The following is a 19,341-nucleotide window of genomic DNA, read 5'->3' on the forward strand; positions in this document are numbered from 1 at the left end:
TACTACAGTTGCTGTAAAAATAGTTACTAACATGAATCTTCAAAGAAAATAATTTGATTATTTTAAGATTAACAACAGTGGTCAGAAAAATTTAAAAAGGTTTACCAAGAGTACTTAAGTATTTTTAATCTTGAAAAGCTTATTTGAAAAACTTTTAAATGGGTAGTTTTTCAAATAGACTTTCATAAGAGAATTATTTGGGTTGGGAAAAGAGTGGTTAAAGGCAACTTAAATTCTTGTCTAATAAAAACCAATATGCATTCCTTGATTATTATATGGAAAACGAATCATGAGCCTTGTCAATCTTTTGAAACCTTTATACTGTCATAATAAAAACTTCAGACAGATAATGTCAGACAAATAACATAACTTATGAAGCTTATTTCCATATTGCAAAAATGAAAAAGCAAAAGCAGACAGGATCATCTGAGGGTACAGAAATGCTAATCATTATTCAGAAGTGTTTTTTTGGTCTTTTTTTTTTTTAACCAGCCATTTAGTAAAGCTCAGAGATAATTGGAGCAGGTGCAATTACTTAGGTTTTCAAATACTCTAAGTTCATGGTTTGTATAGACATGTTTGTTTCTTTCAAGTTTCAGCTTTTCAAAGCTGGAACTCAGTAGAGAAACTGTGAATGAGCAGGATTACTGTGGAAACAAGCAATCCAAAAAATACTGTCAAAGAAAAATTGAAAACTGAAATTCAGTGAGTTAATTAAATCAATGAGTTATTAAACCAACAAAATGCATATAGCATACATTTCCAATAGGGGGTATCAGTATTTATTTAGGGGCTAGCAAATGTTAGATTCTTTTCTAAACTAGTTAATTACAATGTAAAAAGAGATACATTTTAAAAATTATTTTTTATTAATGAACTCTCTCTTTAAGAACTAAAAAAAGTATTCCCTCTTCCCAAGTCAAATTATCTTCTTTTAATGTTATTGTATTGGATCCAATAATATTCTTCGGATAATCTGGACTATCAGCTACTACAACTTTAAAAAGGTCTGTTTCAAGTTATTAGTTTCCTGGGATAGCTGAAGTTATGTACTGGGGAAAAAGTTTAAGACAGTTGAATTCCTTCTTTTGACATGAGTGACATAAAATTTCAAGAAACTGAAATACTAAGCAAAAGCATATAAAACTAATGTTAAGGAAAGGCTTTTTAGAAAAGGGTCACTATATGCCCACAAAAATCTTCTTCCTAATAATAGAAAGAAACCAAGAGAGAAGGGAGATAACAGTAGGTAAAGAAAACAAGAGATTCTATTAACATATAAGCAGCTCATTGAAAAATGTCAAATCCTGTTTACAAGGCTGTCCTCAGGTAACCTACAGAATTTAAAAGACCACAACATATTTATTTTCTAGGATTAAATAAGAATATGATGAAGATCCATACCCACACTGTTCAAGTTCTGACTACTCTGTAAACATTATGGATTTCTACTTACTTTTACCCAACACCTACTACGTTATAAGGATCTCACTGAATCCTCCCCACAAGTATATGAGAAATTTTATTCTTTCATTTTCTAGATGAGGACACAAGTTACTTTACTGGGAGAGGAAAGACAGTCACGGCAGAGCTAGGACTCACTCATGAATCTGGGTGACTAGCACTAGCCGCTCCACATACCGCCTTGCTAAAGCACTGTCTTTGACCTTCACCATTCATGCAAGACTAGGTGACACTGTGCTCAGCACTGATCCACAAGTGAGCTATGGAATTATGATGCTGAGAGAGTTTTGGTTTCTTCACTGAAAAACTGGGCTCTGATATTAAAAAAAAAAATGTAAGCACTACATATTACTGCTTGTCATTGCATTGAAATCCTAAGGCCGTCTAGTATAGGGATCAGGAAAATCAGTTTTGGGTGCCAAATCTACTAGTAATTATTGCTATCTTTTAGACAAGTCACTTAGCCAAGTGGGTGTTGTTTTGTTTTTTTAAATATCAGAAGTGAAAGTGAAGGAGCTGACTGGATAGGCCCCTGCTTGAACATTACAATCAAATCCGAACACGAATGGTCACTCACTATGCGCTCGGCAGCGGCTAGCTACCGAGGATCCGCACATACTCGTATGTAAACCTCGCCTCTCGTACGTAATTCAAGTCCAACTCATTTTTTGTCTTGTAGTGAAGGTTAAACAATAACCAGACATCATGGAAATCTTAGAAAAAGAGTTCTAACTGATGAGTTTATAATAGTTTAGATATTAACTCAAACATTTCTGACCCCAGTGGATTGACATGCATATATATATATGCACTGTAGCTGTGGGAGAAAGTGGAAGAATGCAGATACCACTTAATGTCCGGTGACTATTTTAAAGGTGCATTAAAGGTCTGCATCACCTTCACCAGAAATGTAAGGGACTGTATTTTAGTGAATGAGGTTAGAAAAACTGCTTCAACTCTCATTACACAGTCAGAATTCATGGACAGAAATAATATCCTTTACCACAAATATCGGTCATTATAAAATGTCTGAGACTTGGCGGAGAGAAAAGAAAATCTCACAGCCTACCAATCCCAGATGAACATACTTCAGCCAGCTTTTCTCAACTAGGGTACCGGGAGAGAATCAAGCCTAACACCCGGAGGCATCTACAGAGTAAGTAATGAGTAACTTCCTTCCTCTGTATCTAGAATTATACTAGTTATGTAAAAATCCTTGAGAAAAATTAAGAAAATCATTTTCTGTATTCTGTTGATCAGAATAGGAATTCTGGTTGAACTCATCATTTTGCCAGCACTGAACAGCTGCTTACCACTGCAAACAGAAGACGTGATGTTGTACAGAAAAGGATAAAACTGCATACAGCGAATCAACTTCAGGCTGCTTTCACACTCTGGGCATTTGGTAGTTAATTTCAAAGCCTGTCTAAAGGCCTCAAGTGCCCCACTGATATTCTTCAGAGCAAGGTAAGCATTTCCCAGGCTCAGAAAGGTCAGGGGCTGGAAAAGAAAAAAATCAGCAAAATGTTAATAAATTAGTATTTTCTGAGTTACAAAACCTTTACAGTGCAGGTGTTTTGGCTTTTTTTTTCTTTTGGTTACCACATAAAAATTAATGGCTAACTGTCCATTTTATTTACATTGGCCAATTCTAAATTGCATAACACAAATATAAATTTATCTTTTACCTTTTTACTGAAATAGAAAATACATAGTGTGTAATATACACTAAAGTGCACAGGTCTATGAATTTTTATCTATGTATATCTCTGTAAACACCACTCATCTCGAGATATAAAACGTTTAAAAACATTTCTAGTACTCCAGGAGTTCCCTTGGGCAACTCAACCCCAACCCCAGAGGTAACCACTGTTGTGAGGATGTGACTTCTTTCACCATTGATTAGCTTTGCCTGTTCATGAACTTCATATACATGGAATTAAACAGCATGTTCTCCTATGTGTATATACAATAGGTACCCTTCTGTAGCTTCTTTCACACAACACAATAACTAAGATTCAAGGAATTGAGTATTTTTTGTGTATCAGTAGTTCATTCTTTTTTTAAATTGATGTGTAATGTTTTAACATGTGAATATACTACAGTTTCTTCATCCATTCTCCTACTGACAGCGATCTGGACTGTCTCCAGTTTTGGGCCATTATAAATAAAGCTACTATCAACATTCTTATAAATGTCTTTTGATAGGCATATGTACTCATTTTCCTTGGGTATATAGTTAACAGTGGGTCTTAACGTGGGCATATATTTAGTTTTAGGAGACACAACCAAATAGTTTTCCAAAGTGGATGTACAAACCAACACTCCTACAATCAAGTATGAGAGCATTCACTTACTTGATAGTGTCAGTCTTTTTAACTTAGCTGTTTTAGTGAGACGCTGAAGTGGCATCTCACTGTGGCTTTAATTTACATTTCCCTAATTAGTATTGAGGGTGAACATTTTTTCATGTATTTATTGGCCATTTGGATATCCTCATTTCTGAAGTGCCTGTTGTTTTCCCCATTTAAAAAATTGGATTGTCTTTTCCTTACTGATTTGAAGGAGTTCATTTTATATATATATGTATATATATATATATATATATATATATACACACACACACACACACACACATACATATATATATATATATACACACACACACATATATATATGTGCTTTGTTAGAAATATTTATTGCAAGTATTTTCTCCCAGTCTATTCTATCACTTGTATTTTTACTCTCTTAATGGTATTTTTCAATAAATAGAAATTCTTAATTTTAATGAAGTTCAGTTTATATATTTTTTCTTTAATTATAGTTAGTGTTGGCTGCTATAAGGGAGGGTGTGTGGGGGAATGGGTGAGAAAGGTGAAGGCATTAGGAAGTATAAACTGGTCGTTACAAAACAGTCACGGGGATGTGAAATACAATATGGGGAATATAGTCAATAATACTGTAAAAACTATGTATAGTGTCAAATGAGGACTAGACTTAATGGGGGAATCACTTCATAAATTATATAAATGCCTAGCTACTATACTGTATATCTGAAACTAATATAAAATAATACCGAATGTCAATTATAATTAAAAAAACATATAGTCATGGAATGGTACGTACAGTACAGGGAATAGTCAGTAGTATTGTAATAGCTATGTACGGTGTCAGATGGTAGTGGACTTGTAGGTTATCACTTTGTGAGGGGTATAAATGTCTAATCACTATGTTGTTTTGTACACATGAAACTAATAAAAAAAATACAGAAATTCATAATGAAAGAAAATTAAAAGTATTTTTAGGAAATAGAATTGTTTTCACTGCTTCTAATATTTTCTGAAGTATTAAACTTAAGTAGAGCCAAAAAAAATTATAGTGTTTTTTGAAATCTTTGCCTACTGTAAGCTGATGAAGACTTTTCCCTGTTTTCATCAAGAAGCTTTATTGCTTTATCTTTCACATTTTGGTACATGATTCATCTCAAATTAACTTTGTGTATGACGTGAGGTAGGAGTCAAGGTTCAGTTCCTTTTCCACCGTGGCTATCCAAGTACACCAGCACTACTCATTGAAAAACCAAAACGTCCTTCCACCACCAACGAAACTACAGGTGTGCCTTTGTCATAAATTAGGTGAACACATACGTACGGGCCTACTTCTATTTCTCTATTATTGTTCCGTTGATATATTTGAGCATCCTTGTGCCAATATCATACTGACTTAATTACACCAACTCCTGAAATCTAGTAATGTAAGCCTTCCAACTCTTTTATTTTTCCTCCTCATCCCCCAAATTTTTGGTTTTTCTAGATGCACTTCTATGTAGATTTTAGAATCATCTTACCGATTTATACACACACATACATGCAAATGCTGGGAGTTTGGGACTGAATTGAATCTCTAAATCAATTTGGAGAGAACTTACATCTTAATATTGAATCTTCCAGTGCATTAACACGATGTGGATCTCCACTTATTTAGGCCATCTTCCTCTTAGCAATGCTTTGTAATCAGTTTAGAAATCTTGAACATTTTCCTTTAGATTTATTTCTACATATCAGATTTTTTTGATGCTATTATAGTTTTTGTATTCTATTTTCCAATTGTTTGTTGAAGCTTTTTTAAATAAACAGCCCAAAGTATTGAGTTTAGATTGTTTTAGTGGAAATACATAGTATTTTGTATTTGCTTGTTTATTCCACTTACATTTATTCCACACTTACTTTATCATTAAAAATATTTTAAAAGATCTAAGAACGTTTTATTCTCAAATTCACAACATATATCTATAAAAAGCAACGCCTATAATTTATCCGACTACTTGCTTTTGATTCAGGCTATTAGGTCATCCAAAATGTCTCACTATAAATAAGCCACGGTGTACAAAATATTCCAGATTAAAGAGGCCTGATCCAGGTAGCTCTCAGATTACATTGAAAGGATTATTTAGTGGTTTACATCCAAATACAAAATTAAATCCTATATTTTGTATTCAAAAGTGTCCTTATATTTTGCATACAGAAACAAAATGTTATAACTATCCCTATGATCAGAATGATGGCTGTGCAAATATCTTGTATTGAGACAAACTAGTATGCATTTTGAAAACAAAGATGAATTTTCATCAATTCATCCAGAAAATAATTACTGAATATTCACGAATGTTTCAGACACTGTTTTAAACACTGGGGATATAGCAGAAAATAAGAGATAAATTCCCACTTTTGTGGACCTTATAGTCTAGTGTCACACAATTGTGAAGATGTGATAGAGAAAAGTACGGCAGGGAATAGATATCAGGAGTCCTACAGTGGGGAAGGGAGTACCATTTTAAATAGAGTAGTAATGGAAGGATGTACTGAGAAGTTAGCGTTTGTAAAAGATTTTAAGAAGATTAGGAGCAAGCTATGAAGACTCTTGGCGGGGTGAAGTATTCCATGCAGAGAGAAGAGAAAGTGCAAAGGCCCTGAGGTGGGAGCTTGGCTAGCATGTTCAAAGAACTGAAAGAGGCATGTGAGGCTAGAATAGAATAAGCAAAGGAATGATCCCATGGAGATGAGGCCAAAAAAGAAACAAGGTCATGAAGGACCTTCTACGCCATTATCAATTCTTTTTTTTCTTTTTCTTTGCTTTAAATAGATTTTTATTAGTTTTCCTTAAACTTTTTTTCCCCACAGAGGAATAACATTATGCTCTAACAATCAGAATACTGTTACACATGTCCGAATCATGCTACAGGACCAGATTGAGGTGGTTGTGTCAATTCTTATCTTTTACTGTGAGTCACATGGAGAACCAATGAGGGATGTCTTTTACTGTGAGTCACATGGAGAACCACTGAGGGATGTGAACAGAGATGACATCTGATTTTTTTTAAGATTCTCACTGGTTGCTGTATTGTGAATAGACCGTAAGGAGACACAGGCCAAAAATAGAGAAGCTAGTTAGGAGGCTACTGGAATAATTCTGATAAAAGATAATGGTGGTCTGGATCAGACAGCAGTGGAGATGATGATAAATAGTGAAATTCTAAAATTCTAGGTATATTTTGAAAATAGAATCAGCAGGTTAGCTAATCAACTGAATTTGCCCTGAGAGAAGAAGAAAGGTATAAAGAATGGCTCTAAGTTTTTGACCTGAGTTACCAGCATTTTCTCAAATGGGGAAGCCAGAGAAGGACAAATTAGAACAATGTTAAGGAGCTTAGTTTTGGCCTTTAGCTTTAGAGTGTGCTTTAAATATCCAAGTAGAGCTGTCAAGTAAACTCCTGAATAAAGGAATCTGAGTTCAGAGCAAAGGTGATACGTAATAGAACAGGAAATAATAGTGCTCTCAAGATACGGTGCTGGAACAACTGGGTATCTATTATGGACAGGAAGTTTGATGAATGAACTTTGATCCCTACCTCACATCATAAAGAAAATTTAACTTGAAATGGATCATAAACCTAAACGTAAAACACAAAACTATAAAACATCTAGAAGACAACATAGGAAAAGATCTTTGTATGTTTGAGAGTTAACTATTAATATTTAAAGACAAGTCATAGAAAACACAAATTAGAACTGATTTTTTTTCTCATGAGGACATCTTACATCTAACAATAGAAATCAAAAGAGAAAAGATAGACAAATTTAAAGGTAATTTTAAAAAGCTATGATACAAAGGCAAAGAGAGAAAATATTTTTAACATATGACAGATGGAGTTAAAGACTTTATTGTATAAAGAGTTCATATAAAATAAAAAAACGAAATTCTAACAAAATGAGCAAAATGCACATATGAAATTTTACGTTTAAAATACAATTAAAAGATAAATTTATGTTGCAATAGAGAAGTAAATTTTTCTAAAGTAAACTTGTTTTACAAATGTAAATTCAGAGGCAGTGAGACACGACTAAAGGTGTGAGCTCTGTGGTCCATCTCCCTGAGTTCAAATCCAAATTCTGACTTTTGGTACATCTCTGAGTCTTTTTTTTAATCTATCAACTGGGTAGATTTTAGCTTATAGGGTTGTTGTGAGGATCAAATGAATTATTACATGTACAGTGCTCAGTACGATACCTGGCTCTAGCAAACAATCAATAAAAGTTAGCAGTTATTTTAATTCTGGTGAAGATACAAGTGAAAATAATATTTTTAGATCTTATAGCAATATACATTAGTCCAAATCTTTTGGTGGACTATTTGCATTTTGTATCACTGCCATCAAAATGTTCATTCTCTTACTGACTTAGTAATTCCAGTGCTAGCAATCTTTACTAAGAAAATTATCTGGAATACAGAAAAGGTCTTATGCAGGAAACCATATTGGTGATAGCTACGCACTATCAGTAACCTAAATACCCAACATTAGAGTAAGCTGTGATCTACCAGTTAATTGAACCTTTATACAACCACTTACCTTGATGGCTGTAAAAACTATGTAGTAATAAATTATTTTTATATAATAAGTTTTAAAGATCAGCAATACAGTAGAGTTGCAACACTATGAAATACTTACATAGAAGAAAAGCTTACAAGAAAATACCTCCAAATGTTGACAGTTGGGGGGTGGAGTGCTGATTAAAGTTTATTTGGGGGGTATTTACCCTGATCCATTGATTTATCTTTTTATGCTTGTTGTAGTACCACAGTTTTTAACAACTGAAATTTGAGTTTAACATTCAAATATAGAGAGGCAACTACTCTGTAAAGGAACTTTTTTTCCTTCAGAAGAACACTGCCTAATTGCCTTGGCTGGTGGCAACAGAAAGCAAATACAGCTGCACTGAGCATTCCATCCGGGTGCCTGCTTCATCGCATCCCTTACATAGATAGCATCTGTTCCCACTGTACCCACACCTGGCAGACAGTAAATGTGAGACATATTTGAGGTACGTCTTTAGTAACTTGACCTATGGTATAGCATAGCGATTGTAAACTTTTGCTTAAAAGCCAGGTGTGAATTTGTATATTTCAAAGGACACTTTTTTTTTTCCCCAAAGGACACTCTTAACAGGCAATATTTTCTTCTCATTACATCAAATAAAACTGAAACCATTCCTGCACACTCTTTCTGAAAGTTTCTCTGGATATAAAACTTACAAACATTTAGACAGTAGGTACAGAAGTAATTTAATTTTGTATTTATTATAACTGTATTTCATCAACCCTAAGATGTCATCAATTGGGACATGCATTCTTATTTCAGAGATGTTAATATATGAAAAGAAAAGTGGTACCTTAGCAACTATGAAATAGACTAATTAACAGAAAAGCAGCGACGCTAACTCCACGGACTGCATGGGGGAGGTTCAGGGCTTAAATATCAATCTACCTGTCTATTCTTATCAGCACAACCTTTGAACTGTGATCTGGCCTGGTTGGTAGACAAATATCTATAAATTAAAGTTGTAAAATAGCATAATATTAAGTAGTGTGCATGTTGCAATGAGTAGGATAAAGTATAAACCAGATCAGACTGACATAAAAACGTGGCTGTATATCTTTAGCAGCTATGTGATTCTTATTTAAATGTACGTTAAGTTTCTGAAAAATTAACCGTATAATTATAAATTTCACTCATTTAAAAATAAAGCAATGAACACATCAAAAAGAAAACAAAACAAAATCTGTTTTATGCCCTCTCAAAATATGCCAATTCTACTCTGAATTTGAGTTCCGCCCACATGGTGTGTGTGGCTACAAAGAAACATAAAAGCTCACCTCAGAGCTATTGATGGCCAAAGCCTGAAGTAGCAGCTTAGTGGCATCCAGATGAAGGCCATAGTGGATCAAAAGATTGGCCAAGTTCACAAGAGGGATGTCCTGGTATTGAAGTGGAGCCAAATTCAAAGCCCTCTGAAGACAAGCAATAGCAAAAGTGCTATTTCCCACCGCTCTCCAGTAGAGTCCGGCTTCATTGAGTATCAGCCAGATAGGAGCGTTGGGCTGAAAAACCCCAAAACACTTCCGTTAACAGAAGAATACAGTACTTGTTCAGAAAAGGATTTTTAATATGTGCATTTTAATTTTTAATTGCAGTTACTAAGCATTTAAATTTCAGATGTCTGAGGTATGGCTCACCTTATTAATAGCGTGAAATAAGAAAGACCCAATTTCTTCTTCTGGGATAGTATAGTTATTAATACGGGAAAGCAAAATCTGAAAATATCAAAAGGAAGACTGACTCAATTGAAAATAATAGGGAAGACATTTGAAAAGAATTTCTACAGACAGCAGTCTCTACGTGAGCTCCTCAGGAACAGCTATTTTGAATAGATATTTATAATCATGTAACACGAGGTCATTGATATACCAACAGGTGTTGACCTGCTCACATGTATGCCCTAGTTTCCTATAACCATGAAAAGACACATACCCCATATACATACTAAGGTGATCTACCACACCCCATTAGAGTCAACCTAAGTGTCCAGAACCAATGGAGAAACTGTTCAGAAAACCACAGCATGCAATACCTGATGCAATAAAAATACCTGCTATCTTTCTTAGCTGGAAAAGCACCAAATCCTCAATGAATCTACTTCACGTTCTTGCAGCATGCATGTAACTGAGAACAACTCTCAGGCAGGGACCCCAATCTATTTATCTTTGTATTCCCAGCATGCAAAACACTCCCTGGCACATGTTTTTCTGCCTCAGTAAATGTTTGTTGAGTGAAAGTAGTAACTGTTTACAGTTTTTAAATTAAATTTAAAAAAAGTTTGTTGTGATGGTCTGTTTTCTTTATAAAAAGGTAATTTTTTTCATTTGTGTCTTTGGAATGGCATGAAATATAGAATTTATGCTTATAATAAAGCACTCCTAGTTATACATAACTAACAGGATTAAAGTAAACAACATAACAGAACTTATTTATAATGTTTGCAAAGTGGTTAGCAAATCAATACAAATTTCATGAGCACCTCATATAAGTCCAAAGCAGGGTTGATAAGGCCAGTGAAAGAATCTTCAAGCTTTCAAATAGGACCTTCTGGAGGTTTGGAGGATGCGACCGCAAGTGGTCAGAATGGCCTCCGTTAGGTAAGTGGAGAATTCTGTGTTACTCAGCTTTGTCACCTTCTTAGTGAGAGAGACGAACAGCACTTGGGCCTAAGTGAACCACAGCCCCAGGGAACACTTTCCAAGCACTCTTTCAATGGCGTGACTGACTTCTTAAGGTGTTCACCAATTCTTTAACTCTATTCTTCAGTTTTATAAACTTAAAGCTCAACCACTGCCTTCTACCAGATTTTTGTTCCACCTAAGGGGCTTGTGAAGTCACCCGGAACGGACGGCAATAAACACCAGCCTAAGGGAGCCTTACTTTTCGTGCATGGTCATCTGGCATTTTGGCTTTCAAATCCATGCGGACCTCTAATTCTTTGACTAAGTAGGACAGAGTCTGGCTTTTTCTGAAGTCAGTTACGGAACAGTCAGGGGTTTGGGCCTCCTCTTCGGAAGAATAATCATCACTGTTGAGTTCGTGGATCCTGGCACAAGAAAAAGGAACAAGATTCATATTTTCAAAGTTTGGGTGATGTCAAGATAAAGACTTAAACCTTTCAAGTCCAAGGCTGGTGCTCTCAAAGAACCGTCAGACGCCAATCAGGCAGAATCAAGTGCTTTGTCAAATCCACCAGCACTTGCCTGAGTCCTTTGTTTTCCGGGGGTAGAAAATACGTGGGCAATTCTCCGCCAGTGGGGACCCTCGGGTAGCTTTCCACACAGTCTGCTCTTTTAGGCCACAGAATATCCTGCTTGTCCTAATAAAGGAAGAAAGTGTCTCATAAATGTCGTTGGAGTCAGTATTTCAACATGCTACATGCACTTCTACAAGAACATAAATATACTGGGGTAATTAAACAATTTAGTATTTTAAGATAAATGTAGACACTGGTTGATTCTATAATGTTCCTTCTACTGCAGAGTTTGAGTCTAAGTCAGTAACTGCACCCGCTTTATCATAGACTGGTTCAGGGCTGGGCAGGCCAAGGTCGGGTGAGCCAATGAGACACGAGGGGAGGCTGGCTTGGGACATCTGGGAAAGAAAAGCCAGTCTTAGTTTCTTATGCCACTAAGGGACCGAAACCGTGCTGCTCTAGTTGCTGCGAGCTGTCATCTCATGACCATGAGTAAGACAAGCTTTAAGATGAAACTGATACCATGATGGCAAATTTAAGGAAAGGAAAGAAATGGGTGACTAATGACATCCATAGGCCACTGAATCAACCAAGCCTAAAGCATGCCCTATCTCTGGACCTCTTCTAATATAAGGCGAATTTTCTTTGGTTTAAGCCAATTTAAGGTGAAGTCTATGAATTAATTGTACCTGAACATAAGCTTTTAAAACTGGCACAGAAAATGATTTTTCCCCGAACTAAGACCTTTTCTTTGCCAATGCCAAAGTTTAACACTTGTTTTTGATTTGTAAACTGTTCATTTTTCCTAAATATAAATAACACGTACCAGAGGCTTAGTAAACTTATATCTTTTTTTTTTTTTTTTTAAAGATTTTATTGGGGAAGGGGAACAGGACTTTATTGGGGAGCAGTGTGTACTTCCAGGCCTTTTTTCCAAGTCAAACAAAGTCCTTTCAGTCTTAGTTGTGGAGGGCGCAGCTCAGCTCCAGGTCCAGTTGCCGTTCCTAGTTGCAGGGGGCGCAGCCCACCATCCCTTGCGGGAGTCAAACCGGCAGCCTTGTGGTTGAGAGGACGCGCTCCAACTGACTGAGCCATCCGGGAGCTCAGCGGCAGCTCAGCTCAAGGTGCTGTGTTCAATTTTAGTTGCAGGGGGTGCTGCCCACTATCCCTTGTGGGACTCAAGGAATTGAACTGGCAACTTTGTGGTTGTGAGCCCACTGGCCCATGTGGGAATCGAACCGGCAGCCTTCGGAGTTAGGAGCACAGAGCTCCAATCGCCTGAGCCACCGGGCTGGCCCCACTAAACATATCCTGAAGCTATCAACTCTGGGGAATTTACAGTACACATAATTAAATCTAAGTGGCTACATTAATTCTGTTAGAATAAAAACAATTGCATTCTGAAAATTTACCAGTGAATAAAAAATACCTGGTCTCTGTCCTCATACCTTGGTATTTCCATTGGCCAATACACAATTAGTGCTTAGCTAGCTGAGAAATACATCTTTATTAACTTGTTTACTGTCTGTATCTTCCGCTAGAATGTAAGCCCCAGCAGAGCAGGAATTTGTGTGTGCTATATTCATTGACCCAGCCTGGTCCACAGTTGGGAGCTCAATAAAAAAATGCTGATTAAACAGACGTATATACAAGCATACACTGAGGTCAAGTTGAGGAACTTGTTAGGGATGGTAATTATACTCAGAGCTCAGAGCTTGAATTGAAATCAGGAAGGCTAGCTGCTCTTCGTGATTGGGAAGAACTCAAGGCAGATCCTGGGCCTTACTTATTTACTACCTAGCAGAATGACTTCCAGTAATAGACGTTTAATAAGTGTGCTGAACTAAGCTGAACACTGATAGGGGCCATATTAATCAGTGAGGTTGAGGGCTACTGCTTTAAAAGAGCTTGTCTGTTTGAGAAAATTCCATCTATTAACTTACCCTATATGCATCAGAGTCCCTGCCCCAGATCCAGAGAATAGAATGCGCTACTGGAGAAGACTTGACCAAGTCACTAATATCACTCTGATTTGCCTGAACCTCAAAGTTCACAGACATCATACTGGAAGTTGATGAATCCTCACCAAACTAGAAAATGAAAAGAAAAGTTTACAATCAATCTGGAAGTGGGAAAGGAGTTGTGACTAAAATTTAACTTACCCCGAAAACATTTAGCGAATACTCAAAATAGTAGGAAATAAGAGAGCATGTCAGTAATAAAACAATCAGATCTTTTAATTCTCAGAACTATGCCCAATAGCATTTTCTCACAGATAATGCATAGTCAGCAATTTTCAATCAACTATGCTATTGGACTGTTTTCCTTTCTATGATTTAGTCTCTTTTAGGTTTAATGATTAGCTGATTTAGAGGTTTGGCTCATTACTTCACTCCCCTAAAATAATCACTACTCTATAAAATTAGTGTGTTGTCGACAGAAGCAAGGGGACTTAAGAAAGTGTTAAGAGTTTAACATAGCTATCATTTAGGCATTATAGACTATTTAACAATTAATTCCAAATATACATAGTCTTCCTCCAAACCAAGTAAAACAGTGTTTGATAGTCTCATGAGATACCATAGTTCTTAAATATTTCTGAAATGTTGTTAGATAAAAGAATGGGACCAGGACGGGACATGGTAGGAAAGACATGAGAAAGAGGAATGAACATGATGATTATTCTTTGGGAAATAGAAATATCATTCATGGAGGAATTGGGTACTTTCTATAAAATATGACTTTATAAACATAAGATACTCAAAACCTTAAATGACAGTCACAAATTTTAGGGATCAAACATACAAGGAACAACAAGGGTGGGGGAGGGAGGGAAACAATATTACTCTTAGATATGCAAAAGTTTGTAAGATCTACAAGAAACTGAGAAAAAGAACCTGAACATAGTCCACATTTTCAAAGATATCTCCACGATGGTAACGCACAGGTTGGTCCCACTGGCAATGTAAACTATGCTGCTGGTTGACCAGACGGCATATCTGATGATTGCCTGGCACAAGAAAGGAAATTACAACTGATGAGAAAGATCAGCAATGCCAAGATGATTTTCTTAATCTACAGCATTTACTTTTAACCCTGTATTCTTCAGAGCCTGGCAGAGTAATTATACAGGGGGCATTTATACAAGGGAACACTCATTAATGATTAAACTAAATCATTCTAAAAAAGCCTTGGTTTCTCTACCTATAATACAAAGGTGCTCCACGAAATAATCGCTAAGATATCTTCTGACAATTACATTCTGTGATTGTAAAAATCTATTGATCACACTTTTTTAAGAGACTTCTAGCCATCTGTCTGGAGAGATTTTGCTTTATGTACTTCATAATCCTGTTTCAAATTTATATACAAGAGCTCTGGTTGCATTTCAGAACAGATGGAGCACTAAATAATCCCAAGGACTCAACATACTCCTTACACTCAAAATAGCAAAGAAAACTTGTTAGGTGGATCATAAAATGAACTGTGAATGGTCACAGCTAAGGTTAAAAGGTTAAGAGGCTTTCCAGATCAATATATTTATCAAGAAAAAAAGGTATAATATAAAGGATTTTATTAATTTATTCTTTTGTGCCAGATCTGCTCCCTTTAATTAGAAATGAAACATTCTGGTTATAACCAAATCACTGATCTCCTGTCAATCCAAACTCCTTTAGACTGCTGGTTCTACTTTTAGATCACAGACAGTAAGAGATTTTAATAAGCGCTATATACCCTCTTCCCAGAAAAAAAATTGTGCACATATACAATTGTGCATGTAATTTTGGGGAGGATTTCAGAATTCCCTGAAACTAATCCACTGACCTTGGTTAAGGATTTCTGCTTGAGATAAATTCTAATCTAAAATCTTACTTCTAAAATAAAACTTCTGTTTTTAAGAGAGCAAGAAAGAAAGGCTATTCAGCCTTATTGCCAGTGTTGACTAAAGAGGGCAGATGCTTTTTTTCTAGGGTGTGTCTGGCTTGTTTTACTTGGTGTAGGGTCCAGTTACAGTGTTTTTTCAGACCAGCAGCAACAGGAAACAAATGGGAGCTTGTTAGAAATATAGAATCTCAGGCCCCACTTCAGACCTACTAAATCATAATCTGCATTTTAACAAGATCCCCAGGAGACTGACATGCATGTTAAAATTGGAGGAGCTCAATGTAGACCACAGAGGGCAAACAACCACTGTTAAGACTAGGATCAAAAAGATTTAACTTTTACTTTAAAATGTGAATTTAAAAAAAAGCTACAGGGACCAAACCAACTCCCCAGACCTGCTGGTATACCCACTGTGATGACTCTTTTTTTTCCCCACCCATTTTTTGTATTATGTAAAATATATATTACATAAAAGTTACCATTTTAACCACTTTTAAGTATACAATTCAGTGGCATTAAGTACATTCACAATGTTGGACAACCATCACTGCTTCCATTTCCAAAATTTTTCATCATCCCAAACAGAAACTCTGTATCCATTAAACAGTAACTCCCCATTCCTCTTTCTTTCTAGCCCTTGGCAACCATAATTCTAATTTGTCTCTACGAATCTGCCTATTCTAGGTATCTCATATAAGTGGAACCATACAATATTTGATGCATTGAATATACTATATATTGAAATGGATACAACATCCATTTTATTTATTTATTTATGTATTTATTTATTTATTAGTTTCAGGTGCACAAGACAAAGTAATACTTAGACGTTTATCATTTATATCCCTCACACTGTGTGGACCCCCCTAACCCCATCCACTATCCCTCTGACATCGCACCGAGCCATTACATTTCCACCCACTGTGACGACTCTTGATTTTAAGATCAAAGGATGTCACAAAGACAACTTTGTACTGCTTTATGGCTACATCAAAGTTATGAAAGTAAAACACACTAGAAGTGTATTTCCTAACCTGTCTGCAATTATTTGGAATCAGTACTTACCTAATTGTGCCTCTTTTGCCATCTGTGTCTCATGGATGATATTTCTTAAGATTTGCTCCTCCTGAATCAGCTTATGCTTTTCTAGAATCTCCTGCTGTCTCAGGTAGTGGTCATGCTGCTTTTGATATTCTTTCAACTCATTCAGTGTTCGCTGGAGGGATCTTAATATTTTTTAATACCAGGGAAAAGTTACAGAAATTCAAAATTGTGAATTTGAAACCCACTTACACGCATTGATTTTATGGTTCTCAGTAATAATTGCCAGGTTTTTTACTTTTAACATACAATCACTGTAGCACAAGTTCAAGAATAATGGGGCTAGAGAAATATTATTGTTTTAAAACTTGGGGGCAAAAAGATGGATGCGAAATTCTTCCCTTAAATATAACTAGCCTGAGAGTAAATGGTGTGTTGAACTACTTTTCACGTGTCAAAAAAGATACATAACAATCTACTATAAAGCTTTACATATTTAACAACTCTATTTCCCTCCACAAAGTTGGTGTTAGTTCCACTAACAGTCCAAGTCTTTCTAGAATCCTCCTTTTTACCTTTGCCTTTGACTCTTGCCTAAAGAGGTTAAAAGCAAGGGCCACAGTACCTTGTTCTCACACTCTAGCTCCTTGGTTTACAGATTTTGGGAGAAACTACAGAAACTGCTTTAGAGAGGATTATTTTCTACCACTTGGTGTCAAATCAGCTGCCTGATTATATCTGGTCACAAAAGTTTTACTGCTTATTACACTGTGACATATAGAGATTTAGGAGCTGTACAGATTATATACGAGAGAATCAATTCGATTCTTAAGAGCATGATATTGGAAGAAGCTCCACCAGGGAAAGTTCTGATCAGGTATAACAGAAGCCAGGTATAAACAACAATCTGTCATTCTTTCCTTTTCACTACTTTTATGCTTTAAACAGACTGGAAAATAAGGGCAAATACAGAAATTTAATGAGTTCCAAATCGCCATTTAATTCTCTAATACTCAAAGTAGTAGACTCAAAACATTAAGACTAATTCTTTGAGATGAACAATTCACTTCTGAGTTATCCCTAACTTATGGGATCATTTTTTATTTTATTTTTTTATTAAGTATACTGCAAGGACCAAGCACAATAGAATCCCATTACTGTATAACTTACACAAATCTGATTCAAATGTGGGCCAAATAATGTCTCTCAATCTCACTTGACTAACGTAATAATAGCCGAACCCTAGGAGCCTGAGGGGAGAAAGATCAAATATAGCACATGCAAGTGATTTTAATGACAGTGTATTCCATGGAAATAAAATGGAATCAACAGAATGAGTATCCAACAGCATTCCCGCCTCCATCTGACTTCATAAAAATAATTAACGGTTACATTGCAAAGTTCTAAATGACAGCATTTACTGCCAACATTCTCTAGGTCCTGGAATCTATGTTATTGAAGCGATTCCTCTACACAATCACTAAACTGTGCTAAACCTCCTGGCTTTGGAGAAAAGGGACAGGACTAGCAGCGGTCAAGTTTTTCTTAATTCTAATGATCAAATGAATACTGACAGTACCCTTCACAGGTCTAAGCTAAGGTTTTATGGTGCCAATGCTTCAGTGAAATTTTTCCTCCCAATTACCTATGTTGAGCTTCCAATTTCTGCTCAAGTTTTTGCTGACACAGGACAGCATGCTTCCTCTTTATAGCTTGCTCAAACCCAGGTTTGGCCTGCAAAGCATGGTCGTAACAGAGCACTGAGTGGTTATATTCCCCAAGCATCTGAAGAGACAAAAACAAACACACACGTACACACATGGGAGAAAACATTAGCCACAGCCCATATGCGTCTGTCCAAACCCCCAATGATTTATGAGATCACACCTATATCTCATTGGACTGTATCTCAGTGAATGTTATTTTGATCTATGGCTAAATCTCCACCACAAGAAAACATGCTAGAGGAGCGCTTCATTGGAAGGTATTAATATCTTAAGAGGGGTACTCTGCAGAAATTGAATATTCCTATCAACTTCATTATTTTTCTTTTTTTGGGTAAGTGGCTGGGACAATTATGATACATTATTGTGTTGAGGTTTTTTGTTTTCCCTCCTAATGATTTCCACCGCTTTCCTTTGTTCACACCAAAACAGGAATAAAAAAGGTATTCTTTAGTGACTGAAAAAAAAAAGAAAAAAATAGCAGCTGGTTTGGCTCATGAAAACAGGAAGTTGTATGAAAACAGGAAGTTGTATTTACTGCATATATGTTTCCCAAAGTGTAGTAGCTGGTGAAGAAGTCACTGTCGTCCAGAGCTGCGTGGACCACCACGGCGGCATCAGCAGAGAAGTGCGCTCTGTGCAGGACGTTTGCCAAGTTCACCAGGGCAATGTCCTTATTGTGCCTAAAAGAGAAGGAGCAGAGCTGTATATTAGGAAAGAAGCATGTGTTCTACAATTACCGTTTCCCTGAAAATAAGACCTAGGCAGACAATCAGCTCTAATGCGTCTTTTGGAGCAAAAATTAACATAAGACCTGGTGTATATTATATTATATTACATTACATTATATTATTATATTGTACTAATTATATTATATTAGTATAAGACCCGGTCTTATATTAATTTTTGCTCCAAAAGATGCATTAAAACTGGCTAAGTCTTATTTTTGGGGAAACACGGTATGTATAACTACCCAGCAAGGGAAAGTTACACTCCAAGTTACAGAGCTTAGGGAAATAACTTGGAGTATACTTACAGATGGAGAAAATAATTGAAGAAAATCACGTTTCATTTTTATATAATTGACGGTGCTTGTA

General features: G+C 36.0%; 1 protein-coding gene across 2 annotated transcripts in view; it reads right to left on the reverse strand.

Annotated features, from left to right (window-relative positions):
* The window catches only part of TTC17 (tetratricopeptide repeat domain 17), a 94,089-nt gene that overhangs the window by 43,532 nt on the left and 31,216 nt on the right, over nucleotides 1-19,341 (reverse strand). For both annotated transcript variants that reach the window (XM_081061895.1, XM_081061896.1), the window contains exons 7-16: nucleotides 18,783-18,927; nucleotides 18,166-18,305; nucleotides 16,545-16,705; nucleotides 14,492-14,604; nucleotides 13,538-13,684; nucleotides 11,602-11,717; nucleotides 11,279-11,444; nucleotides 10,036-10,113; nucleotides 9,676-9,900; nucleotides 2,778-2,964 (exon numbers count right to left, since the gene is read on the reverse strand). In XM_081061895.1, the coding sequence (XP_080918021.1) occupies nucleotides 2,778-2,964; nucleotides 9,676-9,900; nucleotides 10,036-10,113; nucleotides 11,279-11,444; nucleotides 11,602-11,717; nucleotides 13,538-13,684; nucleotides 14,492-14,604; nucleotides 16,545-16,705; nucleotides 18,166-18,305; nucleotides 18,783-18,927 (1,478 nt within the window). The remainder of the gene's footprint in view (nucleotides 1-2,777; nucleotides 2,965-9,675; nucleotides 9,901-10,035; nucleotides 10,114-11,278; nucleotides 11,445-11,601; nucleotides 11,718-13,537; nucleotides 13,685-14,491; nucleotides 14,605-16,544; nucleotides 16,706-18,165; nucleotides 18,306-18,782; nucleotides 18,928-19,341) is intronic.

Source organism: Rhinolophus hipposideros (genome assembly GCF_964194185.1).
Source record: "Rhinolophus hipposideros genome assembly, chromosome: 10".
NCBI classification, from domain to species: Eukaryota; Metazoa; Chordata; class Mammalia; order Chiroptera; family Rhinolophidae; genus Rhinolophus; species Rhinolophus hipposideros.